Source organism: Haliotis rubra, unplaced genomic scaffold (assembly GCF_003918875.1).
Source record: "Haliotis rubra isolate DU_JTF1 unplaced genomic scaffold, ASM391887v1 Scf723, whole genome shotgun sequence".
NCBI lineage: Eukaryota > Metazoa > Mollusca > Gastropoda > Lepetellida > Haliotidae > Haliotis > Haliotis rubra.
This window is the reverse complement of record NW_025767439.1, coordinates 233,901-255,877: the sequence shown is the minus strand read 5'-3', so window position 1 is coordinate 255,877 and position 21,977 is coordinate 233,901. Positions and strand designations below refer to the sequence as shown.

General features: G+C 40.3%; 1 protein-coding gene across 2 annotated transcripts; it reads right to left on the bottom strand.

Moving 5' to 3' along the window:
• Window positions 1-1,638: 1,638 nt before the first annotated feature.
• On the bottom strand, window positions 1,639-8,342 carry LOC124259483. 2 transcript variants are annotated; one of them, XM_046693615.1, is made up of 6 exons: window positions 8,231-8,342; window positions 7,008-7,231; window positions 4,592-4,652; window positions 3,057-3,229; window positions 2,600-2,748; window positions 1,639-1,736 (listed from the first exon to the last, which is right to left on the bottom strand). In XM_046693615.1, exons 2-6 carry the CDS (start codon window positions 7,219-7,221, stop codon window positions 1,686-1,688), a joined length of 648 nt encoding a protein of 215 aa, XP_046549571.1. In that variant the 5' UTR covers window positions 7,222-7,231; window positions 8,231-8,342; the 3' UTR covers window positions 1,639-1,685. The 2 variants fall into 2 exon arrangements, with proteins under 2 accessions (XP_046549571.1, XP_046549570.1); XM_046693614.1 differs by lacking the exon at window positions 8,231-8,342 and adding an exon at window positions 7,655-7,692.
• Window positions 8,343-21,977: the final 13,635 nt, after the last annotated feature.

Below are 21,977 nucleotides of genomic sequence, written 5' to 3'. Positions count from 1 at the left end.
GGCAGTTTGTCCTTAACGCCGTACTCAGCAATAATGATGGAAAAAAACCACCCAGCAACTTGGCCTAGGAGTCTTCCCAATGTTAACATCTATTTTACAGATTTGTACCAATGTTTTTTGCAGTGGTATAACTTATGGGTTATAATTAAAATTATCAAATCTATTTACTTGGTGGCAGAAACCGAGTGGTCACCAAGTTCTCAAAAGAAGAAAGTGAGGTGATTAAAGCACAAAGAAATTGGGATAACTTTGCTTGGCTTCATACCGAGTCATTTATGTGTGGCGCTAATACCTTTTGTTATTCGGACAAATCAAAATAGATAGTGAGTGAGTGAGTGAATTCAGTTTTACGCCGCACTTAGCAATATTCCAGCTATATGGCGGCAGTCTGTAAATAATCGAGTAAGGGCCAGACAATCCTGTGATCAACATCACGAGCACCGATCTTCGCAATTGGGATGGCATGACTCAACCAAGACAGCAAGCCCGAACCCCTTAGTTTCCTCGTACGTCATGCACGTGCTGCTGAAGACCAGTTGTAACCCGGATGTTCCCCATATATCTGAAATATTGCCGAGCGTGGCGTTAAACAACAAACCAACCAGCCAATCATATTTCAAAGTTCAACACTAGCAAATCCGTGAAGGTCTGGGTTAGAATGAACCTTCAGTAACCCATGTTTGTCGTGGGATCGGGTGGTCAGGCTCGCTGGCTTGTTTGACATGTCATCGGTTCCCAATTGCGCAGATCAATGCTCATGCTGTTGATTAATGGATTGTCTGGTCCAGACTGAAATATTTACAGACCGCCTCCCTATAGCTTGAATATTGCTGAGTGCGGCGTAAACTAAACTCACTCAACGCTAGCAGATCATACATACTGTTATTGTGTGCCGCTTTGCTCAACTGAAACTCTGTGAGTGGTCTGTAGATCACTATTTGTGACTTGCAGCTCGGATTGAGTCGCCTTGAGGTTCTTCTTGGTTACATCTTACTCTGATGTCAGGTCTGATGTTGTGCTCTTGAGACTTGCTACGGTTTGTTCAAGCAAGCTGATATGTTGTGCGGGCATGGGCGTGTCAATGATGGTTTTGTCAATGATAACAGTAAACCCGGAAATAACGGTGGCAGAGTGAGACACTAAAATAAAACAGACAAATACATGTTACCTTCTCCGTCCAGTCAGCTTGAACCAGTTCTGTGGTTGCCTCTGTTGTATTTATACTAAAGGTCACATCACAGACCAGTCCATTCTGTGTGACCAGGGTCGGTTGGGTGTTATAAATTATACAGCAGATAATTCATATTTTGTATGATAGCATTTGTTACGTGTATGTATGTACATTATGTATATCCTTGTATGATTACACTCACCAGGTTTACCATAACTGTGCCAAGATTACATTGTTGGGACGTTTACAAAGAAACTATCGTGTAAGATAAAGGTGCTAGCGCCGCTATGACCAGGTCTCTCAGGTCATGTGAACCAACATGTGTATGCTACGTCGTGGCCGAAAAGACCGCAATGTTGTCACACATTCTGACACGACGTCCCCTTACTGATACATCACAAAATATACTGTTTGATTACTGTTTTTTCTTAACTAAAAAAACTCCAAAAATTGTCACTACATCCAAATCTTCATAACATGGATTTATTGTGTGCTAAGATATCAACATCATACATTACTGTTTGATTCGCTTCTGCTCGAAGAACTTCATCAAGTTCATCATATGCTGAAAAAAAATATATTAACGGCGTTTTTATTAAACCCATTAAGGATCAGTTGCTGATGGGAGAGGATATATGATGAAGATGATTAACAATTATCATCAACAATTGTCACATTTTTTTGAAGACGAAGGAATGTTTAATTCAAATTCAAATTAATATTTTGACCTGGGGCATCCTGACATGGTACTCAGTTGACACACCTGTCACCTTTCCATGACCATTGCGACACTAATATAGAATGGGGTCGAAAAAGATATAGTGAACCCGACTACATTTCCGTATTTTCAACTTGGTAATATAACCATTTGTGATCTTTTACATGTGAAATCAAATGTGTACGCAGTAATGGCCATCTTTGTTCAACATTCTAAAATAACACCAATCACAGGTTGGATTTAACAATATTAAACAAAATAAAGGCGTTTAGCTATGCAGATGTTTCACACTACCGTTGGTTTGTTTTACGTTTAATGCCGCACTCAGCAATATTCCAGGTATATGGCAGCGCTTGTAAATAATCAAGTCTGGACCAGGCAATCCAGGGATTAACAGCATGAACATCGATCAGTTGGGATACGATGACATGTGTCAACCAAGTCAGCGAGCCTGACCAACTATATCACACCAGTCCTGGATACGGAATCAACTGCTCGGAACGTCATCGATCTACGCAACTAGAATACAATGACATGGTTGTGTCCACCGAACCATCGACCCTGACCACTCGATCCCGTCACTCGCCTCTTACGACAAGCATGGGGTCCTGAAAACTAATCCCAACCCAGATCCTCACAGGTGACAAGCATGGTTGTCTGTAGACCAGTAACAACCGGGATCCTCACAGGTGACGTCCATGGGACCTTACCTCAGTAATGTTACGAGCGAGAGACTCCAGGTGGGCCCTGAAGGGTCCAGACAAAAGGTTCTGGTCGTCCTTCGTCATGGAGCTTGTCAACCTTTCCAGTCCTTCCAGAACCAGCTTCTTAAAGGAGTCTGTCACCGAACTGTGCACACCTATCAATGTAAGACAAATAACGCTTAGGAACTATATCTCACCTGGATATGGAATTGACTGTTCGGAACTCATTCATGTTGCTGTTGAACTGGATTAAATTTCTACAATGTTTCATAATTTGCATACAATGCAGTGATCAACATAGTGCGCATCGACCTATGCAATTGGGATACGTGCCCAACCACCCGATCCCGTTAGTCGCCTCTTACGACAAGCATGGGTTGCCGAAGTCTAATTCTAACCCGGATCTTCACGGGTCTCCCCGGTACCTACGGTGTAGAAGTTGATGACATAGCTGCATCCTTACCAACAATACTCTTCAGTTTTGCTAGGGCCTCGTCCGGAGTAATGTTTCCTTTAGCACCCTGTACAAGAATATTACTGACTTGGCCTTCAGCCCATGTAATCACTTGTTTCAGATCATCTCCTGCCTTGTCGAGAACCCCGTGGAGGTCCGCCTCGAGACGTTGGAACGTTGAGCTGTAATTGAATTATTTTTATATCATATAGGAGGAATATTGTTCAGCCTTATTTTTTCATTTATTTATTTCACGCCACACTCAGGCAAATCCAAGCTATATGGCGCCGGCTGCAAATAATCGAGTCGGGACCAGACAATCAAGTGACCAATATCATGAGCATTGATCTATGCAATTTTGATGCAAAGACATCAAGCATGCTTGACCACCTGCTACTGTTAGTTGCCCCTGGTTTTCTGAAGATCAGTTGTTCTTCACGGGTCTCAAAGTAGCGTTTAACTCAATTTGGTTAAAGTATGGGAGTTACGATCATCTTAGCGCTACGATCGCTTTGAGGAACGGGGCCCACATCGCCTTTATACATTACTCGGACATGTATCGTGCGCTGCTGTTTACTTACTGTAACGGCCAAAATCACATTACTTTTACATTAACAGTTGTGTTAGTGCTTTTTTCTTTAGCGGTATGCATTTTAACCTTTGAGTTTGGAGTAACCTGCCTTGAGCACGGACTTTTCAAATCTGGCAGCGCACATGGTCATTAGCACGACAAGTTTCGATGAGACAAGTTGAAAATGCCACCGCAAACAAACGGTAACTATTTTATCACCAATGTTTTCTTTGTTAATCTTTCATAAAAGTAGGGAAAGTTAGAAGTAAACTTCATTCATTTTAGCTTTCATTTTGTATTTGAACTGGACATGTGTTAGCATTGTTTATGCTATTTTTCATAACAATTTATAGGCAATTACCGCAAACTTACAAATTATGTTTGTGTAATTTCAACTGTAATGTAGTGGTAGTGCTAGTTATATTTGGTGTGAATATTTTCAGTGAAGGAAACTTTGTTTTGCCTTTTTTGTAAGAACTACCGTAAATGCCCTAAATATTTGCATCAATTTATTTTCTAAGAAATACATTTTATTTTGGGCTTTTCTTTGTTTATAAGTTGAAGACATTTTTCCAAATAGCTTTGGCATAAGGCCATTGATATTTTATTTACAATATTTCATTGCATAAGGCAATTATGTTCTTTTTCCTAATTGCATAAGGCAGTTGTAGGCATTATCATTCATTGTCTAAGGCTGTTTCAGGCTATGTTCTCATGTGACTGGATATAAACGCTTTTGGTTTTTTTTGTGTATATGATATACTATAAGTTACTATTATTGCTCATGTTAGTAATTAAGAATTTTGTTATGCTTTTTCAGTCAATCTGAATCTGTAACAGTGAAAATGAAACTGAACTGTAAGGATGCAAGGTTAAGAATGAAGAAGGAATGCAATAATAAAAAAAGAAAATCACAAGAATAAAGAAATTATAACAAGAAACTGAGTTTGTGCACTCTAGAACATACACTTACCTTAAGTCTCGCTTAGTGTTATTTCTGTCGTGGAGTGCGTTTACAGTGTTCAGAGCTAAAGCTGAAAAGATCGAAAACTAACGTTAGCATTAATCATAAAACGCCACGCCAAGTATACTGCGCTTTCCAAAGAGACGTACGACCTGTACGTAAGTAGATGTAAGTAGTCGCAGAGTTGAGGATCTGTGTAAACAATCCGTATTCCGAGACGATGTGGTGATGAGCGTGTGCTTCTTATGTTTGATTGTTTGCTGTTTACTACCCAAAGGTACTGTAAATCCCCATGGTCCCTGGTATGGTGACCTACTGCTGTTTACTACCAAAAGGTACTGTAAGTCCCCATGGTCCCTGGTATGATGGCCTACTGCTGTTTACTACCCAAAGGTACTGTAAGTCCCCATGGTCCCTGGTATGGTGACCTACTGCTGTTTACTGCCCAAAGGTACTGTAAGTCCCCATGGTCCCTGGTATGATGACCTACTGCTGTTTACTACCCAAAGGTACTGTAAGTCCCCATGGTCCCTGGTATGATGACCTACTGCTGTTTACTACCCAAAGGTACTGTAAGTCCCCATGGTCCCTGGTATGATGGCCTACTGCTGTTTACTACCCAAAGGTACTGTAAGTCCCCATGGTCCCTGGTATGGTGACCTACTGCTGTTTACTGCCCAAAGGTACTGTAAGTCCCCATGGTCCCTGGTATGATGACCTACTGCTGTTTACTACCCAAAGGTACTGTAAGTCCCCATGGTCCCTGGTATGATGACCTACTGCTGTTTACTACCCAAAGGTAATGTAAGTCCCCATGGTCCCTGGTATGATGACCTACTGCTGTTTACTACCCAAAGGTACTGTAAGTCCCCGTGGTCCCTGGTATGGTCTGCTGTTTACTGCCCAAAGGTACTGTAAGTCCCCATGGTCCCTGGTACCTGTTTACTGCCCCATGGTTGGTACCTGCTGCTGTTTACTGCCCAAAGGTACTATAAGTCCCCATGGTCCCTGGTATGGTTACCTACCTTCAGTGGCTGGCGATCTATAACCCATTTTAATGTTGTAATGTCCTACATAGTATCTAATTTTAAGTTACATACTAGTTTTAAATCTCTTACTGTGATATACTAGTTGTTTTACTGTCCTTTGGTGACGGATTTTTAATTCTAAAGTATTAACTGCTCTGGTCACGATATGGCTGAAATATTGCCAAACTGACATTAAATTTTAACTCACTCACTGTTTACTGCCGCACACGGAAATATTCCAGCTGTATGGCGGCGGTCAAGTGACAGGTCAGTGATCAACAACAAGTAAATCTATCTTCGTAATTGGGATGAGGTTACATGTGTCAACCAGCCTAACCATCCGATTCTGTTTATCGCCCCTTACGACAAGCATAGGTTACTGAAGACCAATTCTAACCCGGAAATTAACGGGTAATTCTATTTGAAATAAGGAAAGTGTTTTTCAGTAACTGAGCGAAATATTGTGTCCCCAACAATTGTCTGCCCACAGGATATCCACTGGTTGTTCCCAACTGCTGTAAAGTGGAGTACTTCTATTTTCAGCTTGTGTCTCAATATGCAAATTATTTTAATATTATTTCGTTGCTGAGGCACAGTTTTTGTCCTGAAGTGATTGTCCTGTGGTCATTGTTCATTTGTGGAGTGGTTGTTCCGTGTGGAGCGTTTGTTCAGTTGTGGAGTGATTGTACGGTGTGGAGCGTTTGTTCAGTTGTGGAGTGATTGTACGGTGTGGAGCGTTTGTTCAGTTATGGAGTGATTGTACGGTGTGGAGCGTTTGTTAAGTTGTGGAGTGATTGTACGGTGCGGAGCGTTTGTTCAGTTATGAAGTGATTGTACGGTGTGGAGCGTTTGTTCAGTTGTGGAGTGACTGTACGGTGTGGAGCGTTTGTTCAGTTGTGGAGTGATTGTACGGTGTGGAGCGTTTGTTCAGTTGTGGAGTGATTGTACGGTGTGGGGCGTTTGTTCAGTTATGGAGTGATTGTACGGTGTGGAGCGTTTGTTCAGTTGTGGAGTGATTGTACGGCGTGGAGCGTTTGTTCAGTTGTGGAATTATTGTGAATTGTCCTGTCTTGAAGCGACTTATGTTGTTGAGTAAAAGTTCTTTCGTGGAGTCATTGTTCTGTCACAGACTTATCGTTTGGTTGCTGACGCACAGTTGTGTCGTGGAGTGATTGTTCTGTTGTGTGGTGAGTGTTCACTGATTGTACGGAGTGGAGTGTTTGTTCTATCCTGAAGTGTTTGTTCTGTCGTGTGGTGATTTGTTCACTGATTGTACGGAGTGGAGTGTTTGTTCTGTCGTGTGGAGATTTGTTCACTGATTGTACTGTGAGGAGCGTCTGTTCTACCACGGAGTGTTTGTGCTCATGTGAAGTGATTATTTTGTCATACAGTCTCACCCTGAAGGCCCTGTGATAATAACTGTTTGCCCGCTGATACGCCTGCGTTGAGGAGATCCACTCCGGTTGTGTCCAACTGGTGTAGCAGGGAATGGCCGACAGTGGTGAAGAACGAGCCGAGCTTGTTACCAACATTCTTGAAGAAGTCCGTAAAGGCGTTTCCATGGATAGAGGACACAAGCGTCAACAACGCGAAGACAGCTGCACCCTTCATCGTGAATAGGCTGTAAAATACAAACTCAATCACTGGGAAACAAACGATTATAAAATACGATTTCAAGAAGCCCTCAGAGATCACACTAATTTTTTTTCTGACAAATTCAACTGAAAACACTGAACTGACTGACATGGTAGGGTAGCCCTGTGGTTAAAGCTGTTGCTCGAAGACCCGGGTTCGATTTCCCACGTGGGTACAATGTGTGAGGCTAATTCCGGTGTCCCCAATTTGATATTGCTGGAATATTGCTAAAAAAATAGTCACCCAGTGAACCGACCATCAGGTCTGTATTTTGTTACGCAACTTTCGGTAATATTCCATGTGTGTGGAGGAGGCCTGTTAATAGTTCAGTCTGGACCAAACAATCGTGTGATTCATAGTATGGGAAATAGTGCATGACGTCAGGTAGGTTGACCCTGGAGTCACCAACCGATTCCTTCCGGTAGTCAACATGGGTTCATGCCAGTGTCCCCACGGTGATGCGGTTTCAGTCAAGTCTGTAAAGTTACCCCCTGACGATCCGGGTAAGAGTTGATCTTCAGTAACCCATGCTAACGGGATCGGGAGGTCAGGATCGCTGATTTGGTTGACAGTCGTCAACCTATCCCAGTGGCATGGATCGATACCCATGCTGTTGATCACTGGATTGTCTGGTACAGGCATATTTACAGACTGCTGTCATATAACTGGAATATTGCTGAGTGCGGCGTACACCTAAACTCACACTCTCACCGTAGAGTTAATGTCCGCAAAAAGAATGAATGCAGGTTTCTAAAGACCGTACTTAACACGTGAACCCTATCCTTCATGACAAAGGAATTAATGCACACATATTTAGTTTACATCAGGAATCATGGTCAGTACATACTACAACAGAAAGATAAAATATATTTGAAATTAGAGAACCATATATTTAAATGTCCAATATCAAAGTCAGTGTCACGATTGTTGCAACCAGAAGCTTAATATCACATACAAATCGTCTACTTACATGACTGAAACCGACCTTAGATTCTCTGTGAGTTAGCACGCAGTTTATATCTCTGTTGATCTGTGAAAGCAACATATGTTGTACTTGCGATCTGCGCGGTGCAACACGGTGACTTCAGTGTTTGTCATAGTGCCATAGATAACCTTCAGACAGACCCAGTGAAATCGCTGAAAAGAACTTTGGACTATTTCGGACACCTTGTGTCTATTTAGGACCTGATTTCAAAACTATCTGTGATCATGTGTGTCGCTTAGCCAATTTTATAGCCAAAACATATAAAACACGTGATATTGTTTCAAATCATAAGTCCAAATGTAAACACCTTCTAATATTTATATTTTTTTGAGACAGTGCATTTTGATTTTGATTTTCAGCAGCCTGATTCAAAATTAAAATTATAAGCATGGGACAAATTGGTGATTTTCATTAACATGATTTCAATTACTTTTGTGTTGAATTTTGCGTATTGCTTAAATTTAATACCTTACCTGTACTGGTAACTGTATCATTATTGGCATATTATCTAGAATACCGACGCCTCTCAGCCATGATCGTGTCAATCACGTGACGGGATTCCTAAGCAACGTTGAGACGGATTTACAGAGACGGACACGGATTTACATACAATTGCATTGAGCTGAGGAATAACCAAGTGTTTAATGGTATCTGCTACTTGCCTAATATATCCGTAGAAATGCGAAAACGAAAATAAGATTATATAGAACTAAAATTAGTCAAATCGTAGTTTTTACTATTTCTCGCAATGGCGATCTGCACGGAGCTGGACCAGAGATTCCAGACAAAAGAACCATCGTTGAAAGATTCCAGATCAGTACTGTAGTACCTCGATGGGTAGGACATTTAGTAGAAATAGATTAAAGTACTGTTGGTGGCTATGCAGTAAGGCACTTTTGATATGATTGGATCAAAGTTTCATTGGCATTTTATAGTCCAATCCCACATCGAGGAAAACAGAAATGGGTATGAGTGATGGGTATGAGCGTGGCCAGTAGTCAGGTCGGAAGGGCGTACTCTTGTCAGACGAGGAGTTGTCGGAATCCATGTGTCTTTGTTTTGAACCAGGGCGTTGGGAAGCCATGTCGTTAGGATTATGTTTCTGCACCCCCTCTCCCCACCAGCCATGGAGTGTCAACAGGGACGATCTTATATTGCAGCGGATCTCCAAGCTGCAAAGACCGGGGATAAGGGGGTGTTATACTCTAGCAAGGTTGACACGAAAAGCTGTAGCTGTCTACCAGATCAAAGGTCAGGATGGTTCGGCCCGTGACAATCAATTGGAGACGTACAGGAATCGGGAGGTCAGCATCACCAGATTGGCCCATGAGCCACCGCCTTCAGTGCATAGGGATTTAAACCGATTTGCATTTTGAAAGAAATTTACATTTTGAACATGCCGAAGGGCATTTTACAATATCAACCTTTTGTATAGTATATTTCATGCACAGGGCATGGCGTGACCAGCCGATTGGTAGAATCGGGCCTATTCTATCACCCGTCTAGGCAAAGTTAGGGCGAAGTGTCATGTTGGATTAAAGAAAGCTATGGCCGGTTCCGTCATCCTCAACCACCAGATTGCCTTCCTCTGCCGACACAGGGATGCAATGGGGTGCTGCAACGGGGTGCTGTGGACCTATTCAACCCCGGGTCCACGCGGGGGGCGAAGAGCCATTAGCGTTACCCAGCACCCACCACGAGGAGGCTGCTCTTCAAGGGTGAAGTAGGGGAGCGTTTTTTGGGTCCTAGTTCTGTTCTATTTTTGTCTTGTTTTTGGGGGAACATGTGAATGTCAGGTTCACCAACCAGAAGTATTTGGAAACGAAACAAATATATTGTGCCTGCAGTTCAGTTGGAGACATACCACAGCCAACTGAATATGACAATAGTTGCCCTGTGCAAGAAATATGCTTTACAAAATTTTTACTTGATAAGTTGAGGAGTTAAGTTCGGTTTAACGTCACATCGGCATTATTCCAGCCATATAGTGACGAGACGATACACATTTTAAAAATATGTTCTAGTATATATTGGACGATGGCTTGTCAAGAGCTGTTTTAGCTTTAGCTGGGTTACCTGCTATGCCGACGTGACACGGCAACCAGCAGAGGACGATGTCACATTGGCCTGTAGAAATATCGTTGTAAAGTTCTAAAATGTCCAGGATGACAGGGTGACTTGAAGTAACATTTTTAGGTGCCTGTAGGCAAGATAGCGTTGGCCTCAGCAGTGAAAATGAAGCTATTGCTTAGGATTCTGGAGGACTTGGAGGCAACTTGGCCATCGTCCTTGGATCGTCTGTACAAATGGATCTAATGGTGTTATACTTGGAACGTAACTGGTTTCTATTCTTGTACGAACATCAAAGGATTTGTATCGGACTTTTTGAGTTTCGTCAGAGTAAGATGCACCTGTGGATTCACCATCTGCCAGAAGCTGGCAAGGTGGTATGATATTGAGATCAGTGTTAGCTGCAGATAAGAAGTGGAACCAGGCTTGCCATATTAGAAAACAGGTTTTCATAGAGAGGGTTGAAAACACAATTGTATGCTTGATTGGACTGATTTAAACGTAATTTAATGATATACTGCAGTGAAAGTTTAATGCAGCGTTGTTCAAGGGAAGGTTCGTTAGCCTCTGCATATAGACTGTCTACCGGAGAGGTCCTAAAAGCTCCCAGGCAGAGCCTTAGGCCTTGGTGGTGGATAGAATCTAATTTTTCTAAATTCCTTTTGCATGCTCCACCATAGACAATGGAGCCGTAGTCTAGTTTAGAGTGAATTTGAAACGACCTTTAGTAAGTCCAGAGCCTTCAAGCACTTGGTTTTCTAAATGTTTTATGTGTGGTAAGAATGTCAGGTGACGGTCGAATATGAGTCCCAGGAATTTGGCCTCTTTTACTACCTTGCTGGGAGTACTATCTAAAGACAGGTCTGGATCCTGCCAAACCTGGTTCCACAACTTGGAATCCGAATTCAACCACACATATCTGCAGCTAAAATTAATCTCAATATCATAGCACCTTACCGACTCCTGTCTTCGCCACCCTGGCAGATGGTGAAACCACAGGTCGACCTTACCCTCACTAAACTCAAAAAGTCCGAAACAAATCCTTTGGTGTTCCAACAGGAATACAACCAGTTACGTTCCAAGTATGACACCCATATATCCATTTTCGCAGAGAGGTCAAAGGATGATGGCCAAGTTGCCAGTGCTACAGTCATTGAATACAAGACTGTCTGCTCTTGAATTCCCGACAACAGTTCAAGTTTTACTTCCGAGGCCAGAGCTATCTTCTCAGCTTTGACCTACATTAAACAGCAGAATCATTCCCAAAACTTCATCGTTTTTACATACTCATTATCTTGCCTTCAAGCACTTCAAAATGTTACTTCAAGTCACCCAATCATCCTGGACATATTAGAACTTTATAACGACCTTTCTACTGGCCAATATGACATCGTCCTCTGCTGGTTGCCGGCATCGCAGGTAACACAAAAGCCGATGCTGCAGCTAAAGCAGCTCTTGACAAGCCCGTATCTCCACTGCTGATCCCGTACAGTGATTTCAAACCCACTATCAAAAGCTATACTCGGGACCTCATGCAAAAGAGGTGGGACACCCAAGTAGGAAGAAATCAACTGTATGAACTGAAGCCAACAATTGGTTATACCTACTTGGGTTGTAAGTCAAGACTTGATGAAGTAATTTTACGACCATGTCGTATTGGCCACAGTCGGTTTACACATGAATATCTGCTGAAAACGGATGGGGATGGACCCCAATGTGTATCTCTTGCGATGAGGTTTTCAACATCAAGCATATTCTGCTTGACTGTGTGACTAACAAATTGCCTGCAGATCTGTTCTCCCGCGTTAGCGCTCATCTGATAGTGAACTACCTGAGGGAAGTTGATCTGTATCATAAATTGTAACTGTGTAATGTAACTAAGAAATTGCCTGCTTTTAAATTTAGTGCTATGCCTTTTTCTGTCTTTAAATGACAATGTAATGAATATGTGTTTTTGAAATAAAACTCATTTTGACTCTGTACTTACAATGTTTATTAATGCAGACTTGTTTTCGTCACTGAAATAATGCCGATGTGACGTATGATACAGATCAGTTTATTTCTTCCTTGAAAGTTCACTGTGATTCAACATTAATATAACAAACATTGTAACATGTCTGTTGCATTTTTCAACTTTTCCACGGAGCTCTTAGTGTTATGTAAAAAAGCCAGATTGTAAATATTATTACAATGAAGAAAGTTAGTGAAATTCATTTAATCTTTGTTAATAGAATAGACCTGTGATTGTGCGAGGGCATGGTGTTGTTGCAATGTGGTTGAAATAATCTGTACAATTTTAACTCAGTCTCTCACTTACGTTCTGTTTGAAATTATTCTGGCTGATCGATTAGCTTCCAGATTATACAATGAATGACGCCAGGACATCAACCAATTAGCACACAGTTCCTGACAGAGGCATCTCATTTTCCTCTTGTTTGGTATGCCGAATAGTGACCGGAACAAAATGTGTATCTACTGTGTATTAAGATCAAAATATGTATTTTTGGGGTGTATTTTGACTTGCTGAGTGCAGCACAACCCAACCCAAATAAACCTATACACAAAAGTATGAATTCTATATGAGTTTAGTTGGTTCTTCCATCGATTGCTGGTTCCTTTGAACATGACGGGGTTCGAATATATCGACAATGCTGAGTACGGAATGAAACAATAAAAACAAAGATCACAGGTAGGCTATTACAATAAGTTTACACACGACAGTGAGAATTTTGTAATAGCTTACAAGGTTCTGACACGAGATACCTTAGAAACATCCAGTGAGATAGCTTTGGACAGGATGCACATTCAAGATACTGGATCACATTTAAACGGACCTAAGGCTGGTTGGTTGTTTAACACCGCACTCAGCAATACTCCAGCTACATGGCGACGGTCTCTCAATATTCAAGTCTGGACCAGACAATCCAGTGATCAACAACATGAGCATCAATCTATGCAATTGGGATACGATGACATGCGCCAACCAAGTCACCACCTGATTCGGTTTGTCGCCTTTTACGACAAACATGTGTTGTTGCAGACCATTTCTAACCAAGTTTAACTTCTCAAGTAAGCACATGATCTGAAAACAGCTTGAAGCTTCTCAATAATTTGAACATTTGAAAGATACTGTTTTGACACTGTAGACTGTTAGGGGTTCACATTGTAGTACCGTAGTGAGACCTTATGTCGGCAATTCCCAAACTGAGTTGTTCTCAAGATGATTTCTTTACCTAAGGTATTAGAAACTATGCACTATACGCCAAAAGAAACGTTACCCTCCTACCTTTATGAATTACTTAAAACTTATGAAACATATGTTAGAAGGTATTAATTTACAAGAAAGCTTAATATCACAGCTTTATGTAAATCACGAACAAGTTTTTTTTCAAATGCATTCATATTTAGGTGAAATGCATTTTTTTTCAGAAGAGTTAAATTGTCCTATGTTCGTCCGTCCATGCCGAAATAAACCAATAACAGTGATTCAGATGTCCAAAAGAAACGCTGAAATAAAATCCTGCTTTGAGACAAAGATAAACCATTTAAATTAACAATTTGTCAACTATTAAAATAAGAAACAACTGTTGTAGAGTGTGTAAAATTGTAAAATAATCATTCCTATGATTTCAGTCTTTTAAAACATTTTTCTGCTGATTTGCGTTTGTGAAAACAAGTAAAACGCGCCTTTGATATTGTGAAAAAATATTTAGGAACATCTACAATTATCTTTGCTCACATTTTTGCTTGCAAAGTAACATTTTTCCTTTTTCTGTTTACACACAGCAATATCAATCGCCAAAACGTAGCAATAGTCAAGCAGTATTTGCCTCCATGTCACACGTAGAATGATTTTGTAGGGTATAAAGAAAGCCTAGAATACATGATATGATAGACAAGTACGAACAATATGCCACGATTAACATCTGAAGAGAGAGAAAGAGCCATCGGGATGGTGAAGATGGGGTCGACATACAATGCTGTTGCCAACGCCCTCGGATGCTACCGTATCACGGTTATAAGACTTCTTCAGGGCTTCAGACAGACTGGGGTCACCGTAGAGAGACCAAGAAGTGGACCTCCACGCATCACAACGCCAGCTGAAGATAGGTACCTCCGTCACTAAAGAAGCAGGGTAATGTTTCTTTTGGCGTTTAGTGTGTATTCATTTGTATTCGCCAAAATATTTTTCAAAGATGTGCCACAGTTTACACAGAAAACATCATACAAGTGGTGGTATGTATCAAGTCAAGAAAAGAGCACTCCTCAGAATGTTGTATCTCTTAACAGCTGATCCACTGACTTTCGGAACTGTCTGAAATGAGAAGGTGTACACATTTGGAAAAATATAACTCAAATATTTTGATACAGCTCCATCAAACATTTGCATTTCTTTGCTTGCATTTGACCAAGAGAGATAATGATCGTTGAGTTGTAGATTCCCCTTGTATAAGAAATTAGTTTCTTCCGTTCCTGACCTAAATATATAAAGCATGTTGGCTAAAATATTCCAGGTTGCCTTGACATTTGTCGCTTCTTTCTCAATGTAAAGTAGGAAGTATATCATTCAGTCCCAAGACATGCCCATGGGGTGCATCATCTAATACCTGGATGGGGGTCAGATGGCTTTACAACTTGGATGCCCATGGTTCCTAGTATGGCGATCTACCTTTAGTTGTTGGCGATCTATAGCCAGTTTTTATATTGTATTGTCTAAATAGTGCTATCAGTTTTAACTTTCCACACTAGTTTTAGTTGTAATTGTGATATTCTAGTTGTTTTACTGTCCTTCGTCGACATATTCCAATGTCACATATGTTCTCGTCACGATATGGCTGAAATATTGCCGATGTGACGTTAAATATTAACTCACTCACTCACTCACAACTTGGATGATTGGCATACTTTTTGCATGTCGTTAGTGTTCTCTGATATGTTTGTCCTACTGTACAGAATGAGTTTAGTGTTACTCCGTTTTTAGCAGTTTTTCAAGCAATGTCAGGTGGACACCAGAAATGTGCTTCACACATTGCACCCATGTGGAGAATCGATCCCGGGTATTCGGCGTGACGAGCGAATGTTTTAACCACTAGATCACTCCACCACCACCCTACTGTACAGGACAATCTCTATGTGGACACGTTATTATGCACGTATTTGTGATGTTGGTTGGTTGGTTGGTTCGATGCTTAACGCCACACTCCAGCTTGATACCAGTGGTCTGTAAATACTCGAGTCTGGACCAGGCAATCCAGTGATCAACAGTATGAGCATTGATCTACGCAATTGGGATACGATGACATGTGTCAACCAAGTCAGCGAGCCTGACCTCCCGATCCAGTTAGTGAGTTCATTGTTTGAATATACGTTTCACATAGGTTAGACAATGTGGTTACAGTTTGATTCGTTCATTACGATGATTAAATCATGGAAGGTGATCACTCAGTAAGAAAAAGTCGCGATAAGAAACATAAGCACACACTCGTTTTCCAGCAATAAATGACATCTTTAGTCACTGTGGCCTGACGATGCTCATTACATCTCTTTTCGGGCTGCGTTTTGGGGCAACTGGTAAGATTTGTTTGAATGTGGTGATTTTACGTTCGAACCAGAAATCTTACCACAAAACACTACATCTGAAAGATGTTGAAAATGTGGTCCACAAAGGTATATGTGAACTTGTGTATAATGAACACGAGTTTATTGTTTTAGATATATTTATCACATAATACCGTCACTTGACATTCTTACTACACATAAAATATTTGAAAACAAAGTGCTTGACTTGCTAAAAGCCGTTTCAAATACAGAGTTGGGAGGGGATCAGACTACCCTCCTTCACCTGTACAGATCATTGGATCACTCTAAACTAGATTACGGCTCCATTGTTTATGGTGGACCATGCAAAAGCAATTTAGAAAAAAAAGATTCTATCCACCACGAAGGCCTTAGACTCTGTCTTGGAGCTTTTAGGACCTTTCCGGTAGACAGTCTATATGCAGAGGCTAACGAACCTCCCCTTGAACAACGCCGCATTAAACTGTGTGAACCAAGTCAGTGAGCCTGACATCCTGATTCTTTGGTCTCGTCCCTATATAGCTGAAATATGCCAATGCGACATAAAACCGAACTCAAGTCAACTCAACCCAACTTCTAATCCTGTTAGCCGCCTCTTACGACAAGCATAGGTTACTGAAGACCAATTCTCTCCCGGATTTTCACGGGCCGTATTTGTGTTGGGTTCCACTAGAGGGACACGAAAAAAACAGAATAAAAAAACAATTATTTCCACTTACTCTATTTGCCATCTGCGTCCATATTTTTCACGATGAGATCTTTTTTTCTTATGTTGTTTCTGTGAACATACACTTACTTGTTCAATCACAATGACAAACGAAATGCACCAATATTAAGAGACTGGGTTATGTTTTTTACCTGACAGGATGTCAAGAAGGGAAAAGTGATGATCAAGTTATTTACCCTGTTTTTCTGGTACTACCACATACTACCTCATGTTGTTTCCTTCAATGTCAACAGTCCACATTGCTTTGAAATGAATTACTTGACAGGAGTATAAACAAAACCACACTTTCTGTTCGTAAATAATAATGTAATGAAAATATATGTTTGTTTGGTTTGGGGGAGGAGATTGTTGTCCATTTTGGTATTTTTTTATCCCCTCGGCATGTAATGCGGGGGGATATAGTCGTCGCCTCGTCCGTCTGTCCGTCCGTAATCATTTTGTTTAGGCTATTTACAGATTTTGGTTATTTTTATTTTTCTCGGTTTCCATGGAAACGTTTGGGACTTAGAGGGAGGGGTGGGCTTCGTTTCCGGAGCATAACTCACAAACCGTTAGATATTTTTCTGCAAAACTTGGTGGATATATCAAACAGAACCTAAAGTGGTGCCTTTTGCTATTTACCGATTTTTGTGATTTATAACTTTCTTGGTTTCCATGGAAACGAATCGGACTTAGTCTCAAAAAGGAGGGGTGGGTTTCGTTTCGGAGCACAACTTGAAAACCGTTCAATATCTTTCAACAGAACTTGGCAGATATATGAGACAGATCTTGAAGTTGTTCCCTTTTGCTATTTACAGATTTGTGGCATTTTTATTTTTCTCGGTTTCCATGGAAACGATTTGGACTTAGTCTCAAAAGGAAGGGATGGGTTTCGTTTCCGGAGCACAATGCGAAAACTTCATAATATCTTTTAACAAAACTTGGCAGATATGTTAGCCAGATGCCTAAGTGGTCCCTTTCGCTCTGTACAGATTTTTGACATTTGTATTTTTATTGGTTTCCATGGAAACGATTTGAACTTAGTCTCAAAAGAGAGGGGTAGGTTTTGTTTCCGGAGCACAACGCGAAAACTTCTTAATATCTTTCAGCAAAACTTGGCAGATATGTGAGGCAGATCTTGAAGTGGTGCCTTTTGCTCTTACATATTTTTGGCATTTGTATTTTTCATGATTTCCATGGAAACTATTTGCACTTTGTCTAAAATCAAGCTGGACTTTAAGTAACTGTCAGATGATTTGTTCTTTCAAAGATGTTGGGGCCGGGGGGATATGTCATCTTCTGATGACTCTTGTTTAAAAAAGATGGTCTTCCTACTTGGATTATTTATGAGTGCAAACTTGATCTCGTCGCTTTATGGCTGGAATAATGCCGATGACACGTAAATCCCACCTCAACAAATCAACTCAACAACATTGAGCTGTTTCCTAGTTAAACAGTCCACATTGGTTTTGAAATGACATTTCCTTAACAGGGTTGAGTTGGGTTATTCCAGCCGTATAGTGACGAGATCAAGTCTGAATATATTCACATTTTAAGTTCAAATGAGTTTTATTTTGAATACATATATATTACTTAACAAGAGTATAAACAAAAGGGATGTAACCTTGACCACGTGCACGCATAAAGTGTTGATTGTATTTGGAAATGTTAACAATGGCATGTCAATATTTACCCTTTTCCGATTAAAAGATGCCTTCCGGGTCACACTTGGAGTCTTTGTGTTGTCATAGATATGACAAGTGAGTGTGGACACGTCATATGCAAAAGAGGAGCCGCAGTTGTATTTGTTACAGAGGTTTTCACACATCATGACGCCATATGGCTTCCTTGTAGTTATCAATGTGACGTCAACGACAGGAATGACAGACATGACGGTGAAGAGGAGACGGACACAGCAGCAAAGCCTCATGTCGTTTAACCTTGCTGTATGAGAAACTAAAACACATATGCAACAAAAAGACAAATCCATCAATATCCCTGGCAATGGTAAAATACTCCTCATGAATATGTGAACTAGTTATGTCTATGTCAAATGTTACATTGTTCTTCGCATTGATCTGACGAAAACATATATATATATATATATATATATATATATATATATATATATATATATATATATATATATATATATATATATATATATATATATATATATATATGTATATATGTATATATATGTGTGTATATATATATGTAAACCATTAATATATAAGTTTAGTGGAGACACATGGAACGGCTAAGTGCTTGAAGGCAAGATAATGAATCTGTAAAAACGATGAAGTTTTTGGAATGGTTCTGTTGTTCAATATAGGTCCAAGCTGTTATATAGCTTTGGCCTCAGCAGTGAAAATGGAACTATTCTAGAGGAGACAGTCTTGGATCCAATGACTGTAGCACTGTCAACTTGACCATCATGCTTGGATCCGTCTTTGAAAATGGATCTATGGATGTTATACTTGGAACGCAACTGGTTGTATTCCTTGGCTAGGATCCTTGTGTGGTTTGTATTTATGACAAAAGTGAATACAATTTGTTTTGGATTTTGAAAACTTACAATCATTTTGATTGGGCCATTTTTGGATTTTGTTAAGGCAGAGTTGTAACTGCCTTTCTATTGCGTGCATATTCTTACCACGACATGAACTATTGAAATCATCCACGAAAAGGGACCCATCAACTGTTCAAGACGTTAGTGAGGCTGTTAAAGTTGATGCTAAAAAGTGTGACAGACAGGATGCTGCCTTGAGGGACGCCCTGATGGAAACAATCAGACAGTATGGAAACCACCCGTACTTGAAATTACCTGTTGTTTGGAAACTATGATATGAACTGAGGTAATCTGCTCCTCAGTCCCAATGCAATCGAAATCTGTGAATTTGTAACTGCTTTATTGTCCTTTGTGAGCAAGAATTTATCTCTTTAAGGTTTTTTTTAAACGTGTATGGATTCCAACGTCACGAAAGGCTGAAATACTTTAAATTGCTGATATCGATCACTTTAAGCTTTAAATCACTCACTCACTCACTAACTTTGAGGTATCGTATTTGAGTGAGTGAATGAACGACATATGCTACTTTTAGCAGTTTACAATGCTCTCAAAGAATAACGTTTTGGGCGATTTAAGCGAATGAGTTAAAAGTTGGAGAGTCACATCAGCAGTATTTCCCCCCATATCGTGACTAAAATGTACCCTCTCATACATACCCTCTCATGAGGACAATAATACAATACTTTAACCCCTTTTGAGGATACAACCACAAACAATCTTAATTACTGATTTAAATTTTCGTATAGAAATAGATATATCTATACATAGCCCCAGGGCAGGGGACACCGACAGACATGGGGATAACAATATTACCCGCTGCCACGGTAACCGCCAAACTCCCCGCCGAGAAGCTGAAGTGCTTACAATCGTATGACGTCATAATATGACGCATGCCGTGCCCGGAGCTCGAAATCCGTTCGAACAGCTGTTTTTGTGTTCACCTTGTACAGATTTATTTTACCGACTTTCACTGCTTTATTTAACCTATTTTATACACTGAGTGGTTTGCACACTCAGCTTAAACATAATTAACAATTTTTATAGCAGTTTTATGCTTGTCAGAATATGTTTCACTGATGTTAAAAATCCAGTCGAGAGGCAGACGCCATTTTGTTTGCATGTCATATAGTCGGTAGCGATCTGTAATTCAGAAATACACTTCGCTCTACCACCATGTATAGTGTAATAAAACACACTTTTGCCCTGAACTATTATAGTTAAAGCACGAGGACGTGTGTCCGAGTGCTTTAACGTTATAATAGTTCAGGGCGAAAGTGTGTTTTATTACACTATACATGGTGGTAGAGCGAAGTGTATTTCTTTTCTAAGATGCCAAATTTAACACTTTCTAAAGATAATTACGATTAATTTAAGGCAGAAAACAAACGACGGTGTCGGTGACCTAAATTAAGAATCCTCGCACAGGGCTAACTGGCGCGCTGTTCTATTGATGTGTCTGCCCCCCTACGTTAAGACGAACGTTACCAGAAAAAGACAAATGATAACAGTTTGATGACGGTTTACGTTCGGATTAAATATCTTCTCTGAATTATTTTAATTACATCTGTCATTAACGTAAACAATATAGGGCAATATGAACATTGCATTTCTACTACCAGCGTAAGTTTAGATCAGTACATCCAGAGGAAGTTGAGTAGTCAAGCGACATTCCACAATTGCATTGTGGGAATGTAAACATTACGAACGTTACCGTGTCGCTGAAAACTTGTGTGTCGAAATGACACATTTTAACCGTCGTAAAACATAAACGTAATGTTTCCACAAGTGATGTTAGCTGCGTGAAGCAACAGCAAACCAAGAAACTGGATGCAACGGTGTAGTTTACTGTAGGAGGCCGTACGAGGCGATGACAACTGACATGCATCGTGACGTCGCTTACATTGTGACGTAATGTAAAATGGTTCGATTACGAGGGGGCACACTAGAATGGCGCAGTGACGGGATAACGTCATTCAATTGTTACGTCATCAAAAAACTATACCTTTATTGTCTGATAATGTATTTTTTTTTCGATTGTTCTAACCGCTAGGCATCTTAGAACATAAAATAAAATTATATTTTGTACATTTCACATGGCGGTAAGATAAATACGTTGTATGTTTCTCCCTCGGGTAATACGGTCTGATGTACGCCTCTTTGTAGCAGTGTCACCCTTCGCCTACCGGCTACCGGCTCGGGCGACACTGCTCCAAAGAGGCGTACATCAGACCGTATTACCCTCGAGAGAAGCATACTACTTATATTGTACACTGATTGAGTTATTTGATCTAACTTGTATCTATATGTCAGCTAGTTAGTATACTGAACATATCTGAATGTCAGTTCTAACAATAAAAGTGCTGACGACTGCATTAGCTGACTTGCCAATTCTGTTTTTGAAATGTTTCTACAATGAAACCATAACCATAAGATAATAGTTCTTTTTAAGGAAACACATATTTATGACAAGATATAGATTTTAACCAATTGTGAATTTTTCTCCAATCTAAATGATGCGTGGCACTATTTCAGGACCTTTTATTATTCTATATACGCACATATTTGAGTTTATTGACTAATTCTCGCCGCGAATAGTTGCAATATTGCCGATGCAGCATAGGGCACAAATTATTCATTCATCCATAGTTTTTTTGCAAGTTTGATAAGCAAAGTAGACAATGTAAAACAAGCATTTATCAACATTCCTTTAAAGTTCAGACACTTTATAATAGAGTACCAAAGTACCAATTTGAAATACCGCTGTGGATAAATAAGGGAGATATATTTACTACATAAAGCGTGGCCCACTACATTACTAAATG